Source organism: Pteropus alecto, unplaced genomic scaffold, assembly GCF_000325575.1.
Source record: "Pteropus alecto unplaced genomic scaffold, ASM32557v1 scaffold166, whole genome shotgun sequence".
NCBI classification, from domain to species: domain Eukaryota; kingdom Metazoa; phylum Chordata; class Mammalia; order Chiroptera; family Pteropodidae; genus Pteropus; species Pteropus alecto.
In genome coordinates, this window is record NW_006439757.1 from 1,428,385 (window position 1) to 1,446,815 (window position 18,431).

Consider the following 18,431-nt stretch of genomic DNA (forward strand, 5'->3'; position numbering starts at 1 on the left):
TGCCATCCGCCCATCCGCCCTCTCTACCCCCCCATCCCCAGGTGAGGGGGGTGAGTTCAGGAAGCAGAGACCCCGAGGAACCCAGCAGGGTCACCATTTGCAGCGCAACATGGCAGGTAAAGGAGAAATCACCCTCGGCCACTGACAAGGCACCGCTTCCTTCCTCCTCCCTCCATCACCCCCTAGCGACCGCCTGTGCCTTCCGTAGAGCCACGGGGCGCCCCTTGGATTTCGGGGAATTGGTCAAGTGGGGTGGGGTGGGGGTGGGGAGGGGTCTGGTGAGGCGAATGGTCGCTGTGATATCGACATGGCTTTTAAAATGAAGGCTGGAACCTTGGCATGGATGGGGGTGGGGTGTATGCCTGCGAGCTGTGGGGTAAGGCGTGGGTGGGGCGGGGTGGGGGCGAGTGCAGATTTGTCCCCACTGCTTTGGAGCCCAGAGTTACCTCTACTCTCCCCCACGCCCCCGCCCCAGGCTTTTTGGCGGATCTTCCTTCGTTTAATTACTATTTCCCCCCTGCTGCAAGCCTTTCTTGGGTGTTTATACAAATATATTTTGCACTGAGAAGGAAGAGCGCTTTACAAGTTAAAATACAATGGGTATATATGTGGCTTTTTCCTCCACTGTGGATACGTATATTTTGAGACTATAGGCCTGAATTTTTTGTCTCAAACCATCTCTCTTTCGTTTCTTACCCTTTACGTCCAGAGTGCAAGGCCTTTAATACTGCAAGTTGCAGGGAAAATGTAATTTCAACTTTCCGTTTTGCATGTTAGCTTTTGTGCAGATGTCCTTTTCCCAAAAGGGTTTTAATAGAGTTAGTTAAAATAGTTGTGGAGTTCAGTGATATAAATAGCCAGGGGAAGAGAGATTTAGGTAAAAGCAAGAGGGGGGGCCGTGAGGGGAATGCGTAGAGAAAACCGGGTTGGAATATTTAGCGAGGAATGGAAGTAAAGGAGGAGAAAGGTAATTGCTCTGAGGATTACTTTAGTACATTTTGGCGTTGCTGAATATCTTCATCTAGTAAAATCAATTCTAGATCTAGATTCAGTTTCTTTCTCCATAGATCCAGGATATTTCTTCCTCGGTGTTAAGAGTGAAATAGACCCATTCAGGGACTAAACCAATTTTCCAGGCCTTTTTTTCAATATTTAGTTAGATAATTAAATCTTTGAAAAAGTTAACATGTCGAATTGACTTATGGTTTGCTATAAACAAGTTGCTTCTTGACCTTGTTGAATAAGTGAAATTAAAATTGTTTTGCACAAGATGATGAGAAATTAACAAAATTAATTCTTTGCAAGGTCCTTTGGAATCAGAGTTAAGGTGAGGGGGAGGCAAAACAAGCTTCCTTTGACAGTCTCTTCACCAGCATTCATTTCGGCTTTTCCTCTCTGGAGCCAGTGATTTGCTGGTAATGAAAAGCAAGAAATGGGTGGTGAGTGTTGTTTGCTGTATATGCGCTTTGGTGATAGAGTTCATATGAATCATTACTCCTCACCCAGGCAGTAATGTTCCTGAAGTTTTCTCTTCGTTCCATGTTTTATGGTAGTCTAACCTTATTGACTCTTCTGCAGGCTTTTTGTATACTTAAAGGAAAACTCTCTAACTTTTGGTATTTGCTCTTTTCTGGTAGGTCTTGCTTGAATGTAAGGCTTTTTATTGTATTTGAAGGGAAGGGAAAATGGAAGGGAAGTTTTGAACACATATACATGCTAATGACAGTACATGGCCTTTAAATATTTTCTCCCTGGAATTGCTCTTTTTTTTTTTTTCCTAACGAAATACCAACTATTGGGGACTAACCTTTTTTCAAATTAAAGCTCTGGGTGGTGGTTGTATTTGTGGGCAGTACTAGACTATTAGTATCATGCCAACCATGGATACCATCTCGCTGTTTACGAGAGTAAACATGAACAGAACTCAATTTTAATTGGTATGTTTTCTTTTTCCAGGAGCTGGAGGAGGGAATGATATTCAGTGGTGTTTTTCTCAGGTGAAAGGAGCAGTAGATGATGATGTAGCAGAAGGTAAGAAAGCATTTAATAATGCTTTTTGAATATAGAATCTTCAAAATCTTGATTACTGAAGGATTTCCTTGCAGATGAGTCTTTTATAGTTTAAGAACATTTTGTGTTGTCTAAGCAGTAGAAGAACAGTTTTAAAAGTCATCTCTGGAAAATAGTATTAGATCTTTCATTCTTTATGCTTCATTTTATTATTATTTTTCCCTGAATTAAATGAAAAGAACAGTCGATGATATATACATATAAAACCACCAAAAAAAAACCTAAGGTCTGTATGACAAAGATTTCGTTGCTATATAAATTCCACGTACAAATAAATGGTGATGCATTTTCATGTTTGTACATTATTTTTAGATAATTAAATTGAAAAAGGTACCATCAACATTTAGCTCAGAAGCATTTTGACAGCATATTTTATTTGGGGGGGAAGATTTTTAGGTGTTTTTTGAACTCGCTTACTTTGAGAGTGTGTTGTTGGTTGGCATATTCTGTGAAGACATCTGGTTCAAATGATGCATTTTTTTGTCTGGTAAGGATTAATTTAGGTGGATAAGAAAACGATGCTAAAGCTATATCACATGTTTTCTGGGGAGCTTATTTTTCTGCTGTTAGAAGCTGAATTTGACCAGTTGAAGTACTTAAGTCTTAATTTTACCCCCAAATTTGTTTATTAGTGTATTTTAGAAGTTTAAAGTTCTGACACTTTAAGATTTTGCACTCATTTGAGATGGTCTTAGGTGGAGGAGGCATTATTTCCTTCAAAATAGTTACATTATTTCTTTGTTCAAAAATATTTAAAATTTGAATTTTAATAGTATTCAGTGTCTTGAATTACAGTAGGAATTTTTTAACAAAACTCATAAATTAAACATGTCCTTTTAATTTTTAAAAGTTGTCTAGTGAAAGTTTATAAGTCATCTTTATCTAGATTGTTTTGTCTTCATAATGAGACCCTAGTTCTGATGCGTTTGAGTACTGGTTTTTGAGATTTTTGTCCAGGTGATGGTAGGTAGGATGATGGCCTTATGTTGAGCCAGTAGAATTCTTGAATTTTCTTGTGTCATTTTTAGTGAAGTGTCTGATCAGAGTTCAGTGAGTCTGTGGGCAGCCAACTGGCATACATTGTATTTGTGATGCTTATAGCGCACTCTCACGTTTCTTTTCTTTTGAATCCTTGGCTGATTTTCAGATGAGAAACCGGAAGCTTAAAGACTCACTGGTGGTCACACAAATAGGACAAATCAAGGTTTTTTTGGTGACGCTTATGTTATTTGACTTGTTTAGAGAAATAAATCCTAAGTTCAAGGGAGGAATCATCTGTTACTCATTTTCTAATTCCTTTACCTGTTGAATGGTAGGCACTCGGATATTGGATCATTAGCTCTGTGCTGTTGTGTGATACTCACCAAGCTGTGAAAGTGCTATATACTTGAAAAACTTTCCTTGGTTGATTTACATTTATTCCTTTTATCAGAGATATGTTGGGGGCTTCTTAAAATCTGAGCATGGGCTGTGGAGTGTAGATCATGAACCCTGCCCAGAAAGCCTTCATAGTTTGTTTACTTGCGAAACGGTAGACCACATGGATTTTTGTTTTGTTTTCTAAATAGGAGAAAAATGTCCAAAATTGATTGCAGATATACATGAGGGGATGCCCTAAGAAATGAGACTCAAACGTATTGGACTGTTGAGGTTTATATGCCATTTTGGACAAAAGAGAATGGGGGACAGGAGTCTGGGATTTCAAAGGGAAAGGCAATTTACAGGTAGATGAGAAAGAGTGAACGTGTGGTAAACAAATTCTTGCTGGGCCACCCAGAAACAATGGCACACAGAAGGAAGTTCAACAAACAGGCTTTGCTAGATTTCTCTGTCTGCCGCAGTTAATTTATATTAGGATGCTAAGGTGATGCTCCCTTCCTTTAAGGAGGTTTTTCTATCTGATTTCCTTTAGGCCGCGGGTAAAGGGGAAGGGTCAGAGGTTCTTTCACAGTCTCTTTTTCCTAACAACCAGCCCTAAATCAATATTCCAAAAGGCATATTTTGGGGTGGCAAAAACTTTGGTCTCCTTCAGCCCCGCCTTTGAAACTTTGAATTAAAAGTTTCACATTTCAGAAGCTAAATTGGTAGATTGCTTCTTTTTCATCGACCTAGTCATTCATTCCTGAGAGTAATAAGTCTAGTTAAAGCACTGTGTTATTTCATTTCAGAAGGTGGTGCAGATGGGCTCCCAAATTAGGCACATGGGTTTTATCAGAAGAAATTGATGATTCCAAATTTAGCTAACTGAACCAAATGATTATGATGAGATGGATTAATTGTAGTTCTCTTCTGCTAATACTTAGTAGCTGCATTTTGCTACTTATGCATTAAATAATTTTGAGGTTGTTAAATATTAACATGCAGTGCATTTCTGGCATCTTAACATGCTGTGGCTTGGTATGTATATTTCAATAAAAACATGACTTGTTCTATTTATGTTTATGCAAATTATTAAGTATGAAAAGCACCCAATTTTCAAATTATACTGCTTTAATTTGGGTATTTTTGCACACTATGCATATCAGTCTATTATGTTTATTTTACTAAGGGAAGATTTACTTTTCTGAAGTAAGATTAAAAAGTTTTCTCCAGCGGTTTAGATTAATCTCTTAACAGGTTACATCTAGCTCAACCTTTAGCTTAGCTTGCCTGTCTTCTGTTAATCATACATCCCAAATTCTTTCTCATTAAAGGCTCCAAATTGTCGGTCTTTCCCCTCCTACATACTGTTGGCTGTTACAGCATACCATTTTTACTTCTGTCCTGTTTTAATCTTTCCGCATACCCACTTTCACCCTTGTTCAGGTTCTCAGTATCTCTCATTAGGATTGCAGTAACTTCCAAAATGATTCCCTGCTTCTTGTCCTATGTTTTCTTCTAAGTTATCCTTTAATGCAGTCTCAGTGTTATTTTCCTCATAATATTCAGTGGTCAGTGTATCCACAGGATTATTAATTACTTTCAGGTATTTCAGCCTAGAATGTGAACCTGGCCCATACTTCTCTAAGTTTGTTTGATAGTATGGTTTACTATCCAGCTAAACGGATATTGTTCTTCCAACAAGTCCTGTACACTCTTACTTTGGGGTCTTTGGTTTTGCTGTTCTCACTTTGGAATGCCTGATACTCCTCTCATAGTTCTCCTCTTACCAGAATCCAATTTATCCTTCAAGTCACGCCTATAACCCTTTTACTTACCTCCTTTTCTTAGGAAATATTTAAAAAATCTTTTGTTATTTCATTTCATGTCTATAATATTTAGTACTTCAAACTTTACTGTGATACTGTAAACTTAGTGCGGGACTAATATATCTTTGTGCTCAGTGCCAGATGTCCTATATAAACTGCTGTGCATAGAACAATGCCTAGCACATAGTAGGTGTTCAGTATTGAATGAAAGAATGTAAATGTTACTATTATGAGGTTATGAAGGGGGAAGAGAACAGGTGAAAGGTAGGCTGATGGAGATATACTTCTGGCAGTCACGGATTTATTTATTTGGCAGGCTTTATAACTGGATTGATGAGATAACAGCTGTATAATAGAAAAGTCAGAAGACCTTGGGTTTTTAACCCAGTGACAAGCTAGTACATGTCACTTTGGATAAGTACTTCTCTGGGTTCCAGTATGTTTAGCCTCAAGATGATAGGACTGAATTAGGTGATTTCTATTGTTCCTCCTACTCTAAACTTGTTAATTTTCAAAGATGTCTTAGAAAGAAACAGCCCAACATTATTACTACGGAAAGTTAAATTGTTTGAGATGTTGGACTCTCTGGGAGCCTTAATTAAAAAATAAGTCTGTACTTGACTTCGTTACTCAGGGCTTAGAATTTTTATTAATATTAATATTGTTAAATGATAAATTTTTATAATTTTTATTATTTTAATGTAAGTATAATTTTCCTCATCATATTTGGTAGTCTTAAACTTTGTAGGAAATTTAGAATATGTTTTTATTACATGAAGCCTGTTTTTATGAAACTTGGATCCAAATGCATTGCATCTTTTCAACAGTTTACTTCCTGTTTATTTTTGGTAGGATTTAGACTTGTGGACTGTTTTTTGGGGGAAAAAATTTCAATAGTAGAGTCTAAATACTCCCCAAATAAGGACATAAGTAAAATTTCGAGAAATAATCTGCGGCGTATCACATAATATTTAATGGTTTTAAATTCATTCCATATGTAATGCTACAGTATAAACAGAATAAAAGATAATTTGTGTTCTATGTTTCTTAGACTGGTATGTATGGTAGATTTACGCGCTAGGATTAGTAGAAAAAATGGAAGAAATCTGTATTTTGCAAATTTCAAATATCGGCGTGCTAAATGACCCGTAGCAAAGGTTTTATTTAACATTATTACCTTGTACCCCATGTGACATACTTTCTTTCTTTTAATACTAGCGTTATTACTGAGGGAGGTCTAGTACTTACGCAATATACTCAAAGTAGTGTAAATTTCCCTATTAAATAACATGAATGGCCATATTTATCTAGTATTAGGCAGTGTCCTTGTTTTCTTTTAAGATGTTAAGTTTTTTTCTTATTCCTTTATGGATTAAAAAAATTAGAGATAATGGCTTTGAAAAAGTATTAACTGACATTTTGTCTCAGGTTATTAAAATAAGCAAAAACCAAAATTTAAACAGGTATTAATACTCTTTTAGTGAACTGGACTTTAAAATCATTGAAAATTGTGGAATAAGCAGAATGACAAGAGATTGTTTAAAGCAAAGAATTTATTTTGTTAGTAAAAAGATTATATGTATTACGTATTTGCACACATATGTCGCCTAGTTAAGGAGAAAAGGTAAACTATATTTTAAGTTTTTTGCTGTTAAGTAGAAAAATTGAAGGGTTGGCGTGGCGATAGATGTTTTAGCTAATATCCTCAGCTATAATGGTTTTTCCGTTTTCTTAGGTGGTAATGGAAATTATGATTGAATAATCAAGGGTGTACAAGTTGCTTTCTTAGTAGAAGAAAAGAAAAGGCCTGAGGATATATAAATTAGGTTTCTTACGGATAATCGAATGTAATTATTACCACTAGATAGTCAGTATAAGGAAGAGGTGGTATGGCCACCTTAAGTAATCATGACAGGCAGCATTTATTGAGTGCCTCGCTATGTGCCAGATAGTGTTTTAGGTGTTTCATACATATTAATTTATTAATTTTGACAAAAACTCCACAATATAAGTAGATCTTGTTGTTTTTTCCATGTTACAGATGAGAAACTAGGTGTGGTAGGTTAATTTTTTAACTGTGTATGCTTGAATAGGTATTGGAGGTGGGATTCTTACTTCAAACCTTTTGCTTTCCCTAGTGTGATTTTATTTATTTCAAACCTGAACTATTTCTTTTAGTTCAAGTGAAGATGTTTGAGGTTGTTGGAATGTGACTTGTTATAACGGAGTTTATAATGCCTAGTAGATTATTGTTGTTTTGAAGTAATTAAGTTCAGTTTGGAGACTTTAGAGCGAATTTTCTGCTAACGGAATTCTTAAGCTAGAATGTTATAAATGGACTCTAAGGGCTTTGTGAACCTTCTGAGATTGTATGTAAAATTGTGAGTGCTGGTACAAACGTGCATTTTTTCTGGTCAGAGGGTCTATAACCATTGTTAAAACAGCCATCATTTATTGCATTTCAAAGTGTGGTCTGGGCAAACCTTCAGCTCTTTCAAAAGGTTTATGAAGTCAAAACTGTTTTCATAATAACACTAAGACACGTTTGTACCAATGGTATAAAAACAGCATGGGTAAGTCTGCTGGTGCCTTAACATGAAATAAGTCCTTGGCACCAAACAGTACCCGTAAGTTGTCATGGTCATCTTCCATCACCTCATATAAGTATAGCAGTTAAAAAATGCCAAATTTTCTTAAGAATGTCCTTGATGAAGCAATAAACATTATTAATTTTACTAAATCTTGACTCTTCAGTACATGTCTGTTTCTGTATAACAAAATGGGAAGTACACCTAAAGCACTTCTGCTACAGACCAGAGCACAGTGCTTGTCTGGAGGAAAAGCATTGGTGTAATTATTTGCTTTGCAAGCTGAACTAACTGCTCTTTTCTTGTAACATCATTTTTACTAGTAAGAACTACTGACAAACTATGGTTGTTCAGACTTGGATGTTTGGCAGACATTTTCTTGGATGGATAGTAAATCTCTTTGTCTCAATGGATAGTATTTGTTGCTCATGACAAATATTGAGTTTTCATGCAAAAATCAGAATTTTGGAAAATGCATATCTGCTATCTGGAACTTGATAACTAACTTCCCAATACTTAAAGATTTCTCAGGTGAAATCAATAGTAAAAATAATGACTGTGATTTTTGATATTGTATAATGAAATGTGTCAGCAGTTGGAAATTTTTCATAACTCGAAATCAGTATTTTACAAATGACCAATGCCTGTGATGTTAAAAAAAATTATGCACAAAACTGAAAGCCCTTTAGATTTTAATGTAACTGATAGGGTTTCAGATTTCACAAACCTTTAAGAAACTACTGCTTACCAAGTTTTGGTGGAGTATCAAAGAAAATCCATAACTACTTGTAATGCCTATTAAAATATTCCTCCCTTTCCTACTGTATACCTTTGTGAGGCTGGATTTTCTTCATACAGCCAACACAACCAGAGTAGTATGTTGAATGCAGAAGCACTTAGAGAATCTAGGCATATTCTGTTAAATAAGACATTAGAGACTTGCTGCAGTGTAAAACAATGCCGTTCTTCTCACTAATTTTTTTTGGTGGGGGAGGGGAAACAGTCATTTTTCATAACTTTTATTAATGTATATAGCTTATTATTACTATTTTTAAATGAATAAATATTTTACAATTTAAAGGTCTTTGGGGTTAGCAGATTTTAATAGTGTAAGGAAAATCCTGCCATCCAGAAATATCTGACAACTGTTGTAATGCAATAAAAGATTCTCATGAACCACAAGTGATCAGAATAGTGTGATGCCTTTGTGCATGAATGTCTTAAAGCTTTCCTATGACTTGAGACTGTTCCAGACTATTTCCTTACTGTTCTTCAGATACCAAATTAGATCTGCCTTAAACTCTTTCATCTGGTGATCTTGTGAAGAAAGGATACCTTCAGAACTTTAAAATATGTGTTTTGAAACTTACCTGTCCCTTAGTTTAAATACCAGTACATAGTTGCCAACATAGTTTAGCTTTAAAAGTTCTTTTAGGGCATTTCCCACTCTCTGCTCAGGTCCAGTTGTCGTTAATACTTAATGTAAGATTACTGAACTCCTCAGAGCCCACTCTAGTGCCATTTCTGGGATGGCTGCCTGATCATTAGAAATGAGTGAGTGCCCTTGACATTGTTTTATTTTGAGCCCAACATGTAGCAGTTCGATGTGTTATATTTTCCCTGGAAGAAAGGGGTAAAATTGGCATGGTAACATTCTGTTTTCCAATTCGTAACTAAAGGGAGGAAAAGGTGAAGGAACAGTATTTTTCTTTAAATTCTACTTTAAAGTACAACATAATTCTGTTTTAAAATAGTTGCTGAATTTCTCATTCTAAGAACGCAGTATTAACTATTGTTTAGTATTTTTAAATTTTTTGTGGCTATTTTTCTACCCTTTTAAAAAATTTTGTTGAAGTATGTAGGACTTTTAAAACTAGCTGTACGAGTTTCCATTCATGTTTAAACATTGGGTTTTTTGTTAAAGCTGTTTTTATTAATATGAATATTTTTAATTAATACTAGCAGTAATTGATTAAAATGTCATTTAGATCTTTGCCAGTGGCATATGTGGAGTTCTTGGCAAGTCATTATTGAATGCTTCTATATACCACTATACCAAGGGTTATATACTCTTGTAAATTTAGTTTCTGTTGACTTCCTTGAACGTTTAAATGTCCACTGGGATTTTTTCTCAAGTCTGTGAATAATGTCTTTATCCAATTCAAGGGGATTCATGGACCATGACCCAGTTTAAGAACCTCTTCTTTAATCTAAAGTTTTGCTTATGGTGATATGCTTACTGAAATTTAGAGGAGTCAAGGATATTTTACATGATAATGATAATTTTTAGCCTATTAAGAAGGTATTCTGAGGATTTCTCTTAGTACTTATTGTTCCTGATGTATTATTAGAGGGATGACTCTTCTCTAAGATATTGGACTTGACAGGTTTAGTGTATTTCCTTCTTAATTTTTAAAAAATTAAATACTGTCACTTTAACCATAGGTAAAAATGTTAGAGGAATATATTGGGTTTTGAGCCAATTGCTTTATATTTCATTTATATTTCATTAAATTCTTCTTCAGTTACCTATATTAAGAGAGACACCGAAGTAGATAAAGGGGATTGGAAATTTTAAAATATTTTCTAAAGCTCCGGAATCTGCTATTGTAGAGTTTCAGGTTTGCTCCATGTGAAAGTAGAAACAGAACCTTTTCAGTACCTTCTGTCTGTTTTTTCTAGCTTACCTCAAGGTAAGAATTTTATGGACCTGGAGCAGATATGTTTCTAAGATACCATAAGAGGAATTTTTGATATTTTCTGTTAGCTAATAAATTGGGAAGGCTCTATGTCAAGATAAACAGGCTGTTGTAGGCAGTAAATAATTCTTGTCAAATTTTTATGTAGAGATGCAACATGCAGAAAAGGTTATTATAAAAATTGTTAATAGAGATGGGATTGTAGGCTTTTTTCCCTTGGCATAAAAAGAGAATTATTAATTTTTTTCCAGCAGCAGGACCAATTCAAGTGAAATATGTTTTGGTTTCTTATTATTTTAATGCATTTTTTAATTGTAAAAAACATTTGACAAAGTTTTCCATTTTAATCATTTTTAAGTGTACAGTTCAGTAGTGTTAATTATTAATTATATTCACATTGTAAAACATCTATAGAAATGTCTCATCTTACAAAACTGAAACTGGAACCATTAAACAACTCCCCATTCTGCCCTCCTCTCAGCCCCTGCGTTTTTGTTTCTACGAATTTGCTTAATTTAGATACCTCATGAAATGGAATCTTAAGTATTTGTCTTTTTGTGACTGGATTTCACGTCTTCAAGGTTCATCCATGTGGCATGTGGCAGGACTTCCTTTTTAAGGTTGAATAGTATTTCAGTGTATTTATATATTGCATTTTGTTTATTCATCCATTAATGGACACTTAGGTTGCTTCCACTTCTTAGCTCTTGTGCGCTCCTCGTCTTTTTATATAGCTAGGGTTCTGTGGGAGAACATTGTACTTCCTGTAAGTGATTGAAGGTGGACAGAAAGAGCCCAAGTTAGAACATGGAAGTATCAGATTAGAAGATATTAAAGAATACAGCTTGGTATTGCTGTGAGACAAATCTGTTATCATAGGTTAACAGTTTGAAAACTGGAACTGCATTACTTTAATTTTTAGTCTCTTTCAAGATAGGATTAAGTAAAATCCAAATTTTTGACTGAAGTTTCACCTCATTTATTCTGCAGTTTCTGGTTAAAAATAGAAGACCCCATAGATTTTACAAATTACTTTCCCTTACTGTGAAACATTTGATAGTAACAATAAAGACAGCTAGTACATTGTTTCATGTATGTTTTAATTGAGCAAAGTCTTCAGCATAATAGGAAATTTTGATAACTGCATTGCATTTCTTTGTAATGAAATTGTAGATAAGGAATGATCAAGATTGCATTTCTTAACAATAGCCTTCAAGGTAGATATTGTCATTTTGTAAATGAGGACACTGAAGCTCAAAGGAGGTTAGCAATATTAACCTAATATTATGAGTTAGTAAAACTTTTCCATCTGCTCTTTAGGCTCCCACATTGCTTCTGTGTGGTTCAATTTTTAAAACTACTGTTTGATTAAATATAAATCTCTGGTTCTCATAGGGAGGGGGCGGAGCTAAGGTGAGGCCTTATTTATTCATCCACAAGTCAACAAGTATATGTTCAGTGCCCAGCACTATGGAGAATGTGAAGGAAATAGAAATGGTTCCTTCACTTTAGGTATTATTAAGGACAATTTTATTAAAATAAACATTTTCTGTAGCATTGTGTGGCTTTTGATATTTAACCTGTTCATGTTACTAGGAGATCCTTGGTTAATCCCATGCAGAAATTTTACAGGTAATGCTAGAATGTAAGTAGTAAATTATTTTCTCTTTTCCAAATTGACATTATGTTGTTTGATGTTGAAATGGTGCTGTAGTACAAATACTTAGTTGTTCCTGGGGATTAAATGAAAGAACTACATATATCTCAAGTCTTTCTAAGACATGGAAATATGTCTTTCAGTGGTTTCAAATGATTGTGAGTTGAATTTACTGATGAATATTAGTGGAGATTTTCTAGGTAAATGTGGTAAAAAGTTTATAAGCCTTTTTCTCTTTTTCCTCTGTATGCTATGTTTCAAAACCTTCATTTTTAACAGTTTGGCTGTTCCTTAAAAGGTTAAATATAAATTTACCATATAACCCATTACTCCTACTCCGGGGTGTATACCAAAGAGAATTGAAAACATGTATCCAAAAAATTTGTATATGAATGTTTCGAGCAACATCATTCTTAATAACCAAACGGAAACAGGCCAAATGTGTGTTAGCTGATGATGTATGAAGGAAAGATGATGTGTCCATACAGTGTTATGCAGCCATAGAAAGGAGTGAAGTATGAATATAGGCAACATGGGTGAACTTTGAAAACATTATGCTAAGTGAAGAAGCCAGTCACAAAAGACCATAAATTATATGATTCCATTTATTTGAAATGATTGGAATAGGCAAATGTATTGAGACAGAAAGATTAGTGGTTGCTAGTGCCAGGAGGTGGGGAGCGTAAGGGCAGTGACTGCCAGCACCTGTAAGTGATGGTGAAAATGTTCTGGATAGTGATGATGATTGCACAATTCTGTGAAAGGAGTAAAAACTATTGAATTATATACTAAATTTGAAAAAAGAGTAATAGTAAATAAACTAAAAAATAAACAGGAGAGACAAGGTAGGATTCCCTTTCTTAAACAAGTTTCTAGAACCAGTAAAAAACTTGCATTCATGGAAAACAGTCTGGGGGTTTCTCAGAAAATTAAAAGTGGATAAACCTTTTGATTGAGCAATTGCACTTCTGGGTATTTGGCCAGAGAAAACCAAAACAATAATTTGTAAAGATCTATGCACCCCTGTGTTCATGGCAGCACAATTTACAATAGTCAAGATATGGAAGCAACGTAAATGCCCATCAACAGACAATTAGATAAAGAAATTATAGTTCACGTATACAAAGGAATGTTACTCAGCCATTAAAAAAAATGAAATCCTACCATTTGCAACGACATGGATGGATCTAGAGGTTCTTATGCTGAGTGAAATAAGTCAGATAGAGAAAGATAAATACCATATGATTGCACTTACATGCGGAATCTAGGGAACAAAAAGAACAAACTAATCAAAAACAGACTTACAAATAATAGAAGACAATTTGGTGACGGTGCGGGGCTGGGAGAAAAGGGTGAAGGTTTAAAGAAGTACACATTAGTAGTTGATAGATGGTCACAGGGATGGGGAACACAGCATAGGGAATGCAGTTAGCATTAATGCAATGGCTAGATGGAGAGCCAGAGGAGAGAGCAATTGGGGAACGTTTTATAAACTATATAAATGTCTAACCAATGTACTGTCTACTTGAAACTAATAATAAAATAAAATTTAGAAAAAACTTGCATTCACAAAAGAAAAAGCTTTCATGTTTCAGTACATCTATCCCATACACAAGCTGCATCTCCATCTGACTTTCTCCACTGTATTAACCAAATCTAGTTTGCACGTCTTTTTTAAAAACCAATATAAGGCAGTTATTTTTATCTTTTACTAACTTGGATTAAACACACATATAATGGTAAATCGAAAGATGTGTACAGCAAAAGTGTGTCTGTCTCTTACCCATTCTTCCAGGTTCTGTGTCCCCAGAGGTACTGTCACAAATTTCTTATTCCAGAAGTATTTCATAGAGCACGTTTTTACTTAACCAGAGTATGTTCATCATTTCAGATTTGAAAGTTGGAAAATACATTCTAAATATCCATGATCGGCAGGGTCTGTAGGCTCTGTCTTAGAGAGGATCTGATGAATTGCCCAACTAGCTTCCATTTTCTTCTAACTGGCCTGTGATTTCTATAGCTTCAGTCTGAATAGTTGCTGAGAAGATCGTACAGGTTTGTGATATGCATCAAGATACGCAATTAGTGGACTCTAAAGCTAAGTAAAATTTATCATTAATATCTAAGAGATCCAAGTCTTTAGAAATAGCAATTTGGGTTTATTGATGCCTAGAGAGCCTGTGTCTTACTCCTTATTAAATTAGACTTTAAACTTTTCTACAATTGAATCTTATTGTTCCTGATGGTATCTGAAATGACCAGGTTTTTTTGATGTTTATTTAATTAGTACTGTAGTAGCCATTATAGAGTAGTCTAGGTCCTAAAGACCGAATGTGTCTTTTAAACACATAGATTCTTTGGTTCACATGTTTACCAGCTCTAATTCTCAACTGAATTTCTTGGGAATTTTGTTAATATTGTTTAAAATGCCAAAATGTCATGATTTATATACTCAAATTGATGAGAATACAGCTTTATTGTTGCTATGCAGTAATTTGTTAGTATTAAGAATTTTTATTCTTTAAGGAAAAATAACTTTCTGAACATAAACATGTCTGATATAGTTTAAAAATAAGTGCTCAAGAAACTTAGCTACCTGCTATCAGTGTAAGTACTTTTACATGCATTATCTCATTTAATCTTCTCAACCAGCCTCTGAGGATAGGTATTATTATTTTCATTTTATAGATGAGGAAATTGAGGTTAGATAAAGTAACTTGACCAAGGTCACACAGTTGGTAAGTGGGGGAGCCAGGGGTTGGATGTTCTTTTTGTTCTTCTGATTTCAAAACCACCAGAAGTAAATGAAAAAAATAAAATCTCATATCATTTCACCATTTTTAGATGACATCTGTTAAAATTTTGACATAGATCTTTCCAGTTTGTGGTCCTTTTTCTTTTGCGAATGTATATTTTCAAAACTGGCATTACATGTATAGTCTTGTATTTTTTCCCCCTAGTAACATATAAGAAAATAAATGGTTGTATGATATTTAATTGGATTTCCGGTGTATTTAATTTGGACGTTTAGGTTCTTTGATTTTTGCTTTTATAAATAAATTTATGATGAACATTCTTGTTGAAAATTTATTGCATTAGGGTTATTTCTCGAAGTAGAATTGCTGGTCAAAAAATCTGATCTTTTTCTTATCACTTATGGTGTGTATTACCAAATTCTTTTCTAAATTTTTCTAAATTTGGCTTTCACTTCTTCCAGCAGTGAATGGGAGTGCCCGTTTCCTGACCTGTTGGCAGTGTCAGGCACAGCATTACCATTCAGAAAAATCTTTCCCACTTATTTGTGTTTAGTGTGTAGATTCTGTTCATGTCCTTTTGTTCTTTGTGGATGCTTTTTTTTCTTATTCATTTGTGGTAGCATAGTCCCCCTTTTCCCCTTGGGTTATGTTATAGCTGAGTAAAGTTGCATGGAAGCTCAAAGAAATAATTCGGAAGCTGAAGTGGATGGGAAAGGCTTTGTAAATGAAGTGATTTTCTTTGTTTTTGTTAGGCTAAGGAAGGCAGAGTGTAAGGAAACAAACATTTGAGAACTACTGTGTGTTTTCTTATCTGTAAATGAGAATAATAGTACTTCTTATTGAGGATTAAATGTACATGACTACTTAGTGTGGGCACATACTAATCACTCAGAAAATTTAGCTGCTGCAGTTGTTATTTAATGCATGATTAACAGAAATAACAGATTAACAATTAAATCAAGATCAACTTTTTGTTTTTGAGCTTTGAGCACAGTTATAGGCACTTACATTAAGTGTATGTTGCATTAATGAAAACAACTTTAGCTTGGTTGGGTTAGGAGTTTGGGAAATCCAAAGAGAAGTAGGAAGATTAGTTTCATTAGAATTGGGGTTAGGCTGGAGTCTTACATTTTGACTATTAGTTTGACTAATTAAAATTAATGTGTGGCAGCAAAAGTTCAAACTTGTTTCTTTTTAATTTTTTTTTCTCATTTTCCCAGTTTTCTTAAGTTGCTCCAGTGTTTTGTTCTTTCCTGTGGTTATATACTCTACATCTGCTCTCACGAATAATATAATTGGGGAGCGAGGGGGGACTTTGAACACGCACTAGAGCCTTAAGTATCTTTCACTATTAGTTTGATTTTCCCTTAGAAGGGAGGAGTGGAGTTCAGGAGCACCTGAAGGTATGATCACAGGAAAATCTTGTTAGAAGTATTGACCCCTAGCCCCTGAGACTCTAAAAAGTCCTGTGTACCTCTCCCCCTCCCTCCTCCCCACCCCTTTGTTGCCTTAGACAACATCGTATCATATTCTTTTACATTATAAATATTTTCTCATTACTCTTTCCTTCATTCTTCAGCTGTTCTATGATGGTCTGAATCCTTTACCAGACCTTGAGTAGGCTGAGGAATATACGTAGATCTTGGCAAAAAAAAATGTTTGATAGGAATCTGAAGAGAAAGCAAATTTTACTGTACCAGTGAACACCCTTATTCCTTCCCTTGATTCCTTCAGAAGCGTGCGGTGTTTTGTCAGAAGAATTGTATTAGCCCAGTACCAGTACTTAAGTTTATGAATTTCCTGGGAATCTTGTTAAAATGCAGATTATGATTCTGCATGTAGATCTGGGATGGAGACTGATTTTGCATTTCTAATCAGCTTCAGTGATGGCCATGTTTCTGCTGCTGCTGCTGGTCTGCAGTCCACACTTGGAGTGACAAGGCAGCTTATAGCCTTTTTTTTAGGAGAAGGGAGAACAGGTAGAGTATAGTATCTTAATCCTTTTATTCAACATTTCTGGCAGACTGTACAGATCCATTGTGCTATTCTCACATTAGTTAACATTTGTTCAGTAAATGAACAAACACCTCCTGGGGAGCTTTGTTCTGGCCGTTAAAAGAGCAGCCTGCATGTTAGCCATCCCTGATTGTTATATTTGCGTTTGTATTTCAAGTTTAGCTCAGACTCTGCCAAAAGGTTTTTGTTTTGTTTTGTTTTGTTTTGTTTTGTTTTTGGTTTGTTTTTGCTAGTTATTTGTCTTTTAAGTAAATTGTCCCCCAGTACTGTGAGGATGAATTTAGCAAATGAAATCTTAACTCCATAATTGGTTGTTTATAACCTCTAATACATGAGTAACCTTTTAATTTTTGTTTGTGATTTTGTTTGCTCCATTAGCCTTGAGGTACCTTTTCAGTCTCCAATCAAGATTTCTCTCCCTCCTCAGGTACTTAATCTTAGCTTTGTTTTAGGCTGATTTTGATTTTATCTGTAAGCTCATGCATATGTTTTAACAAGTCAACAGTTTCAAAATGCTTGTCAGGAAAATTGTTTTCTGTCCCTCTTATTTATCCTCACCTCGAGTTTCCTTCCTCAGACTCTTTAGCTATTTCTTCTTGTCTTTATTTTCCTCTTTCTAGACATGCCTCATACAGCTGTTTCTTTATCAATTTTAGGTATCCTCAAATATAAATGGTAGCTGAGAATATTCTGCCCCTCTTGCTTGCTCCTACCCTGCTTTCTCAGTATTTTTAAACTAGTGTTCAGAGTTGTAGCAGGTTAAATAATGCCATTTTCCCCCACCCCCTGCCAAAAAAAAAAAATCTACATTCTAATTCTGGGAACTAGTGAATATTTCCTGATATGGCAAAAGGCCCTGCGATGTGTTTAAAATAATGATTTTGAGATAGGGATATTATTTTGGATTTTCCTTTTAGGCCCTAAATGTAAACACAAAGCCCCTTATAAGGAAAAAGGGAGATAAGATTTAAGGGGAAAATAGTAGCTGTGAAACTGGAAGCAAGAGGTCGCAGTGATGCAAGGAAAGGGTCACACAAGCCAAGGAATGCAGGTGGCCTCCAGAAGCTGAAAAAGGCAAGGAGAAGCAGATTATTCCTTAGAGCTTCTAGAAGGAGCTAGCGTAGCTGATACCTTTAGTCTAGTAAAACTGATTTTGGACTTCTGGCTTCCAGAACTATAAGATAAATTTGTGTTGTATTAAAGCACCAAATTTGTGGTAAATTGTTACAGTACCTGTAGGAAACTAATACAAGAGTAGACATGTCCATGTAAATACTGTTCACTGCTGCTAGGTAATGAATTATGATTATATCCTTTTGCTATAACATTTACTCTAGAGTTAATAAGTACCTTGTTTTTCCTCTTTGTTTGATTCTACTGTCATTGTTTTCTTTCTGCATCTTTCAATAAAATTTTCTACATGCTTGAAAGAACCAGATAATCCAATCTATTTATGT

General features: G+C 35.1%; 1 protein-coding gene across 4 annotated transcripts in view; it reads left to right on the top strand.

Moving 5' to 3' along the window:
- The first annotated feature begins 6 nt into the window (after positions 1-6).
- Positions 7-18,431, top strand: part of PPP2R2A (protein phosphatase 2 regulatory subunit Balpha) — a 78,289-nt gene continuing 59,864 nt past the window's right edge. For 2 of the 4 annotated variants that reach the window (XM_006916959.3, XM_025050379.1), the window contains exons 1-2: positions 7-116; positions 1,957-2,031. In XM_006916959.3, coding sequence (XP_006917021.1) covers positions 110-116; positions 1,957-2,031 — 82 coding nt within the window. In that variant the 5' untranslated portion in view covers positions 7-109. Of the gene's footprint in view, positions 117-1,956; positions 2,032-18,431 lie in introns of those variants that run through there. The other 2 variants (XM_025050380.1, XM_025050381.1) reach the window with 1 other exon arrangement.